Source organism: Cheilinus undulatus, linkage group 4 (assembly GCF_018320785.1).
Source record: "Cheilinus undulatus linkage group 4, ASM1832078v1, whole genome shotgun sequence".
NCBI classification, from domain to species: Eukaryota; Metazoa; Chordata; class Actinopteri; order Labriformes; family Labridae; genus Cheilinus; species Cheilinus undulatus.
Window position 1 is genome coordinate 11,959,986 of NC_054868.1, and position 11,815 is coordinate 11,971,800.

At 41.5% G+C, this 11,815-nt stretch overlaps 1 protein-coding gene across 1 annotated transcript in view; it reads left to right on the top strand.

Moving 5' to 3' along the window:
* The window catches only part of LOC121507924 (FERM and PDZ domain-containing protein 1), a 77,138-nt gene extending 67,248 nt beyond the window's left edge, over positions 1-9,890 (top strand). Inside the window, exons 14-16 of the mRNA XM_041784323.1 lie at positions 113-257; positions 1,560-2,873; positions 6,360-9,890. Of these exons, the coding sequence (XP_041640257.1) occupies positions 113-257; positions 1,560-2,873; positions 6,360-9,808 (4,908 nt within the window). The 3' untranslated portion in view covers positions 9,809-9,890. The remainder of the gene's footprint in view (positions 1-112; positions 258-1,559; positions 2,874-6,359) is intronic.
* Positions 9,891-11,815: the final 1,925 nt, after the last annotated feature.

The window sequence follows — 11,815 nt, forward strand, 5'->3', positions numbered from 1 at the left end:
ATTCATCAGAATAATGACCTGCTAAGAACAATATTTCCATGGTTTATTTCTTTTACCACTCACTCTCTCTTCTTGTCCTGTCTCTTACATCTTTTCCCCTCTCTCTACAAAGCCCATCACGTTGCTATTAGAGTCAGTGGCAGCCAAAGACATGTCCTGCCTAATAGCAGGGTATTGTCGAGTGTTTGTGGATCCCAATCTAAACATCTTTCCCTGGATTGAGGACTCCCGGAAGCACAAGGTGTCTGCAGAGGAAGGTACAGATAAATACACATGTACAGAAAACCATGGCTGTGTTCAAGGTCACTCACCATATAGTACACTATGTTGGGAATATATTCTTTCAGTCAGACAAATGGCATTTTCATTTGTTTAAAATTATTGCAGAAAAAAAGTTTATATATGTTTGGCATCAGGTTATGACCTCTTTACATATTTTACATGCATAATTTGAGGAGTGGTGTATCCATCTGCTTTGCTAGGTTAAGGTTTCATAGCATCTAATTGCTCCTTCTAAAAAGAAAAATAAAAAAAAAGTGGTTTCTTTCAAATTGCTCCAAAATATCTCCACAAAATTTCTTTTGTCTTTCCTTTTGATTAGGAGTGAGAAGTTTTGGGACAACTTTGGCACACACTTTTGTCATATTAAAATTTCATGCAAAATATCCCAAACCAGCTCTTAGTCAATGGAGACCATTAGCCAAACTTTAATATATAACACCCAGTGTGACTGTGAACCACGTGGTTTTATTCTCACTGGCACCGTCCCATTATTCAGTAGGCTTACCTCGTATCTCCATGCAATGTGGTGCGCAGTTGTCCATGACAGAAGGACAAGAGGAGCATGACCAATGTGGATGCAGAGCACAGAAACACAAAAAGTTGATATTGGTGACATTTTTACTAAGATTTGGAGGTATTTTGATAAAGAGCAAAGGTTTTTAACAGAGTAACTTTAGATGTTCTCTATGACGATAGGCACATGACCATAAAAAATTCGCACATTAATTTCAGTTAGCACAGAAATTCTGCTGGCAGGCTGACATAACTGCTCACCTCAGCTGTGTGACAGCAATGCCATTAGCATCAGCTGATAAGTCAGCAAGAAGTGTCCAAAATAGTTTTTTCATTATGCTAATAAAGGCACAATGCAGTTCATTACATTCTACTCCCTATGTAGAGAGTATGGTGGAAGGAAGGTTCATGGGATTCTTGACTGCAAAAAAAAAACTCTGACATTTGAAATATCTATCTATCTATCTATCTATCTATCTATCTATCTATCTATCTATCTATCTATCTATCTATCTATCTATCTATCATCTATCTTTCCATCTATCTATCCATCCATCCATCTTTCCATCTATCTATCTATCCATCCATCCATCTTTCCATCCATCTATCTATCGTCCCAATAAAATCTTTGATCTAGCCATTAATCAGTCTCCTTATTACCAATTAGGATGTATAACCTTTTGACAGCCCTAGTTATTAAAATAGAAGACTACGATATATGCCATAGAATAGATAACTGTTTTCATTTTGGTACTTGCTCACAGGTTATGTGTCCCGTTGTGGCAGCGACTCAGATGACTCCTCAGACTTGGACATGGACCCACTGGTGGACAAGATGTCTCAAGATGACAAGCCCTACCCTCGTGTCAGATCTTCGTCAGATCCAGATGGGCGAAAAAGAAAAGACAAAGACAGAAGAAAAAACAAAGAAAGTGGTGAAAAAGGAGATAAACCTTGGGGGAATAAAGGGGAGAAGGAGGAAAAGGATGCTGACACAGAAAAGTCTCTGCCAGATACAAACAAAGTGGATGAGAAGGACGGTACGGAGCACAAAGAGAAGACAGAGGGATTACGGGACACTCTGCAAGTGCAGGTTGAGATAATAAACGATTTGGGGGACAAACAGAAAAAAATGGGACGAGGTAAAATGGGAGGTGGAGGAGAGGTGACAGCAGCACAGGAGCAGCTTCCTGTATCAGAAGCATCTGATTCTTGTCACTCTGACTCCAGGGTGCTCACCAGCCCCTCAAGTGACTCCCTTGATGCTTTGGAGGAAGATGATTTACTGTCATGTTCTTCTTCAACCATTAATCCCAATGCTCATGGCTATGCCCACTCTCCCTTTCAGTTACACCACTACTCGCACAGCCACACTCAGCCACACCTTTTAGTCCCTCCACCAGCCCACTCTCATCCCCTTATCCACCTTAAAACCCCTGACAGAGGAGAAGGACGCAGAAGGTCGGGGGATGGAGCAGATCCCCAACTCCTGGTGCCTGTGTCCCCCTTACTAAGCCTTTCTCATGCACAAAAATGTCCAGATAACCCTTGTTCTAGTGAAAGCTCTCTGTGTTTCGCTGAGCTCTCCCGCCTTGTGGACTTCTTACCAAGCCCTCCGGAGGCCAGCGAGGAAGAAGATGAAGAGGAGGAACTGAGAAGGAGGAGGAGAAGGGTGTTAAAAGAATTGAATGAATCTGTGAGGAAAGCAGGGGAAGGTGGAAGTGTGAGTGGAGAGGGCTGTTTTAATGAACTTCTGCTGTCCACTACCCCGTCCTCCCCATCTTCTAACATGGATTTTGTGTTTAATTTTGACCAGAGTGATGCCCGCTGCTACTACAAACTGTGCTCTAACATCACTCCTGACAGTGCTCGCAGCCTTCCCCGCCCCTCGAGTCAGAATGAAGGAGAGGAGGGAGAGAAAGTGGAGGGGGATCCAGCCAAGGAAGTCGACTTGGAGTCTGTGCCCATCCTCCAGCCTCCCCCTGGCTTTGGAGACAGCAGCTCTGATGAAGAGTTTTTTGACGCCAGGGATCGTTTCACCTCCCCTGAAGACCCTACCTCAGGAGCTCTGCCAAGAGGTGATTTCTTTCTCTGTAGTGGGTGCATGCTTTTCCTTTTACTTCAAAGGGACAGGCTGGTTGTTCTGCATTTACTGCCATCTTGTGTTGAAAGTGTGTACTACATTAAAATGATACACTGTTGGGCCACAAAGCAATGCTGTTATTGCCTGGAAAGCATTTGATTAACTATTGACCACACCTACCATAACAGAAGTGCTGGATTTGGTCACAGACTTAAGATTTTATCTTAGAAGCACTAAGGCTCAGTGCATGGGATTGTATAAATGTCCACATGTATCTTTCAGCATATAAATGTCCAAATGTATCTTTCAGCCTAGGGATGTAAAGATATTTAGGTTAACTAATATTATTTTGTTGATGACATCCAATGAAACAGCAATACTGAAATTAGTTGTCTCTTGTATGGCAATGTCTATTGCTTTTTATTCAGTTGTAGACTAAATAGCATATCTTAATTGACACACAAGCAAAGTACATGCAGCTCTTAAAAATAAAAGATAAAATACTGGTGTAACTTATGTTTTCAAAAATCTAATATGAATGAAAAAGTGAAAGCAAAAAGTCTATTTCCTCACAGTACTTCAAGGTGGGCAGGCTGTATAAGTGGGTGGTCCTTGGTTTGCAAGACCCATCCAGTGTAACAGCTTGTTTCCCCTTTGTCAATGGCAGTGGTTTTTCATCCTTTGTATTTTGAATAGTCTTAGTCTTATTTTTGTTTTCTTTATAGTATTTATTTTTTGGACTCTAACACTCTTGAGGGATAGGACAGCATATTCAGGTGCACCTAAAAAATGGAATATAATGTTTCATTTTTTTCCTGTGATTTATTTAAAAAACTGTAAACTTCCATATATTCTAGATTCATCTCATACAAAGTAAAATATTTTAAGACGTTTTTTGTTTTAATCCTGATGCTTACAGCTTACAGCTCACAAAATCAAAATACCACGATCTCAGAATATTTGAATATTGTGGAAAAGTCCCATTTGCAAAGGTTTCCTGGGCCTTCTTTCTCTTACTCAGGATCAGTTTACACAACTGCAATCATGGGGAAGACTGTTGACTTTACTTTTGTGCAGAAGATAATCACTGGCATCCCCCACAATGAGGGTAAGCCACAGAAGGTCATTGTTGACAGATAAGGCTGTACCCAGAGGCTGCTTTAAGCAGATTTATAGGAAGTTGACTGGAAGGTAAAAGTGTGGTAAGAAAAGGTGCACAAGCAGAGGAGGATTGTAAGACAAAGCAGATTCAAGAATTTTGGGGAACTTCACAAAGAGCTGACTGAGGCTGGAGTCAGTGTATAAAGAGTCACCACACACTGTTGAGCCCATACTGAACTATAGATGTCACAAGGTTCTCACCTGGGCTTAGGACAAAAAGAACTGGACCGCTGCTCGGTAGTCCAAAGTCATGTTTTTCAGAGGAAAGCACATTTTTAATTTTATTTGGAAATCAAGATCCTAGGGTCAGGGGAAGATCGTAGGGGCCCAGAATCCAAGATGTTTGAAGTCCAGTGTTTTCAGTTTCTACAGTCAGTGATGATTTAATGTGGCATGTCCTCCACTGCTGTTGGTCCACTGTACTGAGAAGCTTTATTGAGATTCTGAGTTCCTTTTCCAGCTGGACTCCACCTTCTCACTGAGAAGCCAAAGCTACCAGAAACTGGTTTACTGACTATGGTATTACTGTACTTGATTGGCCAGCCAACTGGTCTGACCCAAATCCCTGAGGAAATGTTTATAGGAAGATGAGACACCAGACTCAACAACACAGATTAGCTGAAGGCTGCTGTCAGAGCAACCTGGGCATCACGACACCTCAGCAGTGCCTTGGGCTGATTGGCTCCATGCCAGGTCATGTAGACACAGGAATTTGTGTCAAAGGAGCCAATCCAAGTACTGAATGCATAAATGAATACGTTTTCCAGATAGTCAACTTTTCTGCATTATAAATCCTTTTTTAGACCAATGTTTTGTGATATTCTAATATTTTAAATAGTGGCTTTTTTATTTTTGTGAGCTGAAGCTGTAATCATCAAGATTAAAAGAATAAAAATGTCTTGAAATATTTCACTTTGTTTGAGATGAATCTAGAATATTTGAAGTTTTCACTTCTTGAATTAAACGATATAAACTTTTTCGTGATATTCTCTTTTTTTATTTATCTGCACATGACGACTGATGCCATTACGGTTAAATGTCTAAAAATTAAAGTATTTGTAAATGCTCAAATATTCTAGATAGTACATTAACCCTTTCAAACTAAATATTTTACATTTCTGTAAAAAAAAAAAAAAAGAAAAAACAGAACAAAAAAGCAAGTTTTCTAATTATATAAAACAATGTAGCTCTAATGATTATCTTAAAAAAAAATTTCATGCACATTTTTGCTGCAGAACTTTGTGTTTTAATTTATACTTTACAGTCATCAACTCAAAACCCTTATGTATTTTGCCACCTTTTTTGGGAAGCACTGTCAAACCAAAATAGTTGAAATAAGCACAATGTCCTCCTGCTATATTAGAGATTAAATACAAGAAACTTGCATGTGAAATATGTAAGTAATGTCCTACTTTCAAGTTAATGTTATAACATAAATATCTATGAAAGTTTGTCTGTTTTTACTCAGGAGACTGTAGCCACTACTACCAATCATGCCATCCAAACACTCAAAAAGTTCACATTTCCAAATGTGCTTTGCTAGATAAAGAAACAATCCAACAGCTGGATAATTAATAAATGGGAACAGGTTTCCTTCATAAAGTCCTTGATATTTTCCTTTCAGAGTTAATATTATGTTCTTTAGAGCTATTAGATGGTAGCCAACCAACTAAAAATAATACTATAATGGCACTACATGATCTATAGCAGCAAAGAAGACCATCAATAAGAATGTTGATGTCTACATTGGTATTTTATAGGTCCATCACACTTTCACATCACATCAAACTTTTAATTGACTCACTAAACCTATATAATTCCATATGAAGAATAAAATAAAGAGTAGCTGCTCTAGGACAGACAGTGCTAGATACACACACAAGAACATCAGCAAGGCCATCAGCTGTTCACCATTTAAACAGTTTTTTAATGCTCTCAGTTCAATTATAAACTGTGTTTCAAATAGAGGTATAAAAGTCCCTCTTAATTCCAAGGGTTCTCCAAAACCAGCCTAACCTTAAGCCTTTTCACAGGAGCTTTAACAAAGTTTGTATTTTCATCTCTATGAAAAGGTTTCCTGCTGATTTATTTAGCTTTTGGTGTTGTTTAGCAGCAACTTTTCAGAAAGATTAACTTTTTTAAACAGAGTATTTTCAGTGATTTGACAATAATCTGTAAAGACAAGACAAAAATAAGATGTAAAAAAAAAAGTCATTTTCTGTCTTATCAAGAATATGTTTGTACCTGGAGGGATGTCTTTTTTTATGAGCTAATTTTAATAACCTGTGTGTCTGTTTGTGTATAATTTGTTCCCTTGCAGATATTTGCACTGAAATGAAGCTAGACTTCCTCAGTACGCTCAGTCTCAGTGACATTGGAGTCTATGTAACTGATCCTGGTAGAGATGGAGAAGCAGAGGAAGACAGAAAAGGAGAAGATGAGGAAGGAGGAGGCAGGGAAACATTGTTTCAGCTCAGAAAACGATCACGTAAACGTCGTTCCTTCATGGAAACTGACTACACCTCGACAGTGTCGTACCCAGAGCAAAATTCAGAATCAAAGCAGGACCAGTTCTCTAGCAGGATTCATAAAAACCTTTCAGCTGTAGTCAATAATGTGCAGATGCTGAGCTCAGATCCTGAGCCTTCTGACCAAACCCAGAATCCCAGTCCTACAATTTCCTCCCTGACTCACTCTGAAGGGGAACCATCTCAGCTCGAGTCAAAACCCATCATTTCCAAACAATGCCTACATGGGCTCAGCTCACCCAGTGGTTTTCAGTCTCATGATTGGACAAGAGAGCCACAGGCTCCTTCTAGGAAGCAAGAAATGGAGATGGAGCCCGATGCAATGGAATCCAAATCGGTCACAGATCTGGTGAAGGCAGCATCTCCTACGATTAGCGTTGTCCGCTGCCGGGTGGATCCAGATGGAAAGGAAAGTGCTGATCGAAGGGGGGATGGAAAGGAGGAAGGAGAGGGACAAGGTGAGATAGATAAGGGGAAAAAGGACAGAGAGGAGGAGGCAGCCAGTGTTTCAGGCAATGGGCCATTCACTCACCATATGTTTTTACCCGAAATACACAAAGAGGAAATCAAGAGGGAAGAAGAGAATACAGACGGGCTGAGTGAGAGCTCATCTAGTTCAAAGAGACCACTTACAGGTAAAATGAAACAGCCAGAGGCTAACAGTCTGCCTAAATGTTTCATAAGTTTGAATAAAAATGAAAGTAATGGCTTTTTGGAAGGCCAACTCATCACTGAAGAGCAGAATTCAAACTCAGAAGAAATTAAGGTCGAGGTGGTGCACAAAAAGTCAAGCCCCCCATCATACTCTCCACCTCCACCTCCTCCTTCATCCCCTCTACCTCCTATACCAGGTCGTCTGAAATCCCCAAGTGACTGTTTGATGAAGGTAGAAGGTGGCAGTGAAAACAAGGGAACTAAAACATCTTTATCTAGGATTGATGAGATACCTCTTAGCAATCAAAATCACATAAACCAAGAACAGTTATGTTTAGAAATTACCACCAGTGTAAATGAGGATGAAGCCATCAGTGGAGTTAGTCCAACTGTGACTTTAAGCGATGAAGTTACTGACAGCACCAATTCAGACAATGTTTTTGATGAAGATGAGGTGACTTGTCCCATAAATTCTTTTTCAAGTGGCCAAAAAGAGGAGTGGGCTGTAGAAACAAAGCATAGCATCCATGCCAATTCAGCTCCAACATGTAAAGGTGAATCTAAGACAGCTCTTTCTAAAACTGAAGCTCGTTCCAGAATGAATTCAATTAATTCTGATTACACTCGTACTATAAACTCTATCACTGCAAAGCTTGGAGCCGCAACAAGTGTCATATCTCCGACGTTTAATTCAGGCACATTGAAAAGTGAAAATACACATGAAGCATCAGCATGCTCAAACCAAAGTGTAGACCAACAAAAAAGTTCTACTCTTCCAAGAACTGAAGTCAAAGAACGGTTAGCTAGTCCTACCTTAGCCCAAGCTTACACAGCCACAGTCCATGATCTATCGAAGGAACCTCCCTCCCCTACCCACTTCCTCTTCCAGTCATGCTCCCCTAGCATAATGGGTCGCTTATCTTCCTCTACACTGCGAGGGAAAATTCAACAGTTGCCCCTTTATTTATCACGTTCACAGGAAACCCTCAACCAAGCCGGTGTGAGCAATGTACAGCAGAGTCCTGCTGAGGACAAAAGGGGTGATATCGAGATCACCATCAAAGTTACAGACGTTAATGACGTCACACAAACAGTAGACTTTGGAAAAGGCCTCTCAAAGTCAGTGGAATCTGTAGGATCAGATGACACTGACACGACTGTTACAGGACCTGAGGTGGACAGGGAGTTTTTTGAAGAAACAACCACTGCAAAGAGTTTTCAATCTGGAACGGAGGTGAAGGAAGTGAGCTCTCCATTGCCTGTCCAGACTGAGCCTAAATCCCATCCTCAGCCTCTGTTCACTGGACCTATGAAGACCACACCAGGACCAATAACAGAGCCTCCATCCTCCATGTTGAACAACCTCCAAAGAGACTCCTCAGGCATAAAGATGGACACTCCTGGCCCAATAAAAGATGCTGCACCCTCCATCCTTCCTCCAATAGTTGTCACCACACAGAATCTAAATGGACCAGGACTCCCATTTCATAGTCAGACACAGAAAGTAAGACGGACCAGTAGTGACAGGCCTTTGGTGGGTCTTTGTAGACCTACAGAGCAAGTTTCAGACTCACAAAAAACACTTTCCTCAGGATGTAGGGTGTTTACAATCTGCGAGGATTCGCTGCAGACAAACACCCCAGTAGATGTGGGGAGTGCCCCACTATTGAAGTCTGAGTATGGCTGTAGTTCTGTGTTGGCATCTGGATGTGAGACGGTTATGGAAGGCATGCAGATGCCGCTGGATGCCTGTGGTTGCCCTCCAGTTTACACCAACTGCTTTAGCAGTGGGGACGGCTTTGACGAGGAGCTGACGGTCTACGAGTTCTCCTGTCGTTCAAAGGGCAGCGGTATGAAGCAGACTTCTGGAGCAGGGCTTCCTCTCATGACTTCATCCCCCATTCCCTCCTTTCTCCCCACTTCTTCTATTTCTCCCTCCTTCCCACGATCTATCCTTTTCTCCTCCTCAACCTCAGAACTCAGCCCCCTCCTTTCGCCACTGTCTGATGGCTCTGACAGTTTCTTGTCTCAAACGCACAAAGACACTATCAGTCGGCTGGGCCAGCAGCGCTACCCAGATCCCCCTGCAGGTTTCCAAGTACTCCGTGTAGATGTGGACCAGCTGCTTTCCATTTTGGAAAGCACTGGTTCTGACCGATCAGTGATGGGTCACGGAGGTCGTCATCCAAGAGACACTTGCCCTGCTCACTTTACAGAGAACAAGCGTGTGCTCCAGATGGAGGCCCGGCGGCTGATGACAGGCTGCCAGAAAGTGGTGGGGATTGGACAGAGTCCAGAGGAAATGCTGCACTCCCTGGCTAACAGTTTCCGGACCCTGGTAGAGCTGGCAGGTATATGCCTCTGGTTCTCGGGTTGCGATAGGTGTGACAGGAGGAATGCAGAGGCAGTTGCAGGTCTGGTGGATGTCGCTCGCTCTTTCAGAGACTTCTGTCTGGCAGCAGAACGAGCCAGCAGCAAACGCAGCTGCCAAGACCTGAGTACCAAGCTGCTAGCCAAACAGTGCACTGCACTCACCGCCTCCGTCTTCTGCCTCACTCAGCTCTTCCGCACCCTCACTGCTCTATGAGAGGACCACAACCTCTTAAGGCTTCAAAGTGGCAATTAGGCAACCCTTGGCGCTTGACCTAAGTATATTAGATCGCCAATGATCCCACAGATGCTGCAGATGTGGGTAGAGAGTGTCATACATGGTCAGAACGAGCAGTTGATTGCAAGGTGAGGTTTCCTCAGAAACATACAAGTGTCACAGAGTTCAGTGAGAGCTCAAATGATCGCAAAACTCTCAACATCATAGAGCCAGTTTGAGATTGTTGAGCTGCATGTGGTTATTGACTATATGCTGTGCACGTACTGTAGTCAACTAAGAAAACAGTCAGCCAAAACCCAGACTGAAAAGTGGTGCAAACTGTAAAAGCAGAACCTGCTTGCATTCCAGTATTGAGGAACTGCTGTACTTGAATGTATTCTATGTAACATATGTTTATTTATTTTTCAATCAATTTGATTAATGGGTTAATACAGTGAGTAAGTAAGGAATGTAAAGACAAAGAGGGAGGGAATTTGGAAATGTTTACAGGCAGAGATTTAGGTACTGAAGTGGTTGGCCGTTTACACACATACCCAAGCACACAACCTCAAATACACAGTGTGAGTCAGTGACGATTCTATTCATACACAGGCCTCTCAGGACAGGCTGATCATGCTAAGATAAAGTCTGCAGTTAACTGTTTCCTGTTTATCTTAACAACGTCCAGGCTGTCAGAGACGATTTCTTTGAATGTTACTGTTTACAAAACCAAAAACTTGAGTGAGAAATGGTTTGAATCCCACAAATCAAGTCCAAAGCTGTGTTTGCCGTTTTATAAATCCAGTAGCAGAATGCTGATGTTTGTGCATTATGTGAGTTCATCAAACAATTTAGGTGAGGTACAGATCTTTGCACATTCAGCTCTTTGTCATTTTGCACAGTAATTTGGTATAACTGATGGAGATGTAATACATTTGCTAGCTTTTCTCCTTTGTTATCACTCTTTTCTCCACCTCCAGTTGAAACACAGAACCTTCCAGTGCATGGTGATGTGGCTGTCAACACTAAGTGCATTATTACTTCCCATTATGACTACAAGTAGTGACAAACCAGTGACTGAACACGAGCACAGATAGCCTTAGCAGTGACAGTTTACAGTATGTAGCACTGTTGGCTATCTGTGTGTGCATCGTTGGCTTTTGACTGACACAATAAGTGGAAGGCTTTCAGAGAACATCTGTGAACTGAGCCAGTCTTAAGCTGACAGCCTGTCATTGGAGTTCCTGAAACGCAACACATTGGTCACAAAATCAACACAAATTCCATCAAGTTTTTTGTGAATAAGCTGCCTGATGCAGCATTTTCACCTGGAATGTTTCTTAAAGTCAAAAGATTTGATGCTCATAGGAGCTGCATGTTCACTGGAGAGTTTAAAGCTATTAAATTATTTCACTACTGCTTTATTGGGAACACATTTATGCAAACAGTGTTTCTATATATATATATTTATAATGGCTTTGAAACACTTGATTTGTTTACCTGTCCTGTTTTGTTCCCCGTGGTTGCAACAGAATATAATTTCCTATATTTTCCCAATTTTCAGCAAAGAACTGGTTGACCTCCAAGAGAAAATTGCCCCAAGCAAATGATGCAAAACTTTTTTAAACCATCATCTGTGCTCACAAAGCATGCTAATAAGCCATAAAATGCATTGTTGTTTCATCAGGGATTTTATCTGTGAATGACTGAATGATGATGTCTGCTCTTGCTTTGTAATGCTCAACTCCCACCATTAAAAATGTCAAGATTTATTGTTTATGGTTCTTCTAATGTTTGTCTACTTGTAACTTCTTCACTCAATCAGCTCAACTGCCACCAGCTTGAAAGACTGAAATCTGCAGTACAAATAACAACATGCCTGCAGGCACACCTGCCTCTTAAAGGGAATTAACGCTAATGCTCTGGCTCTGTTGAAAACTGCATACTTTCACAATATCCTTTCTACTGTCATGTCACATTGAGTACTATAATATGCACTTTAAAGTA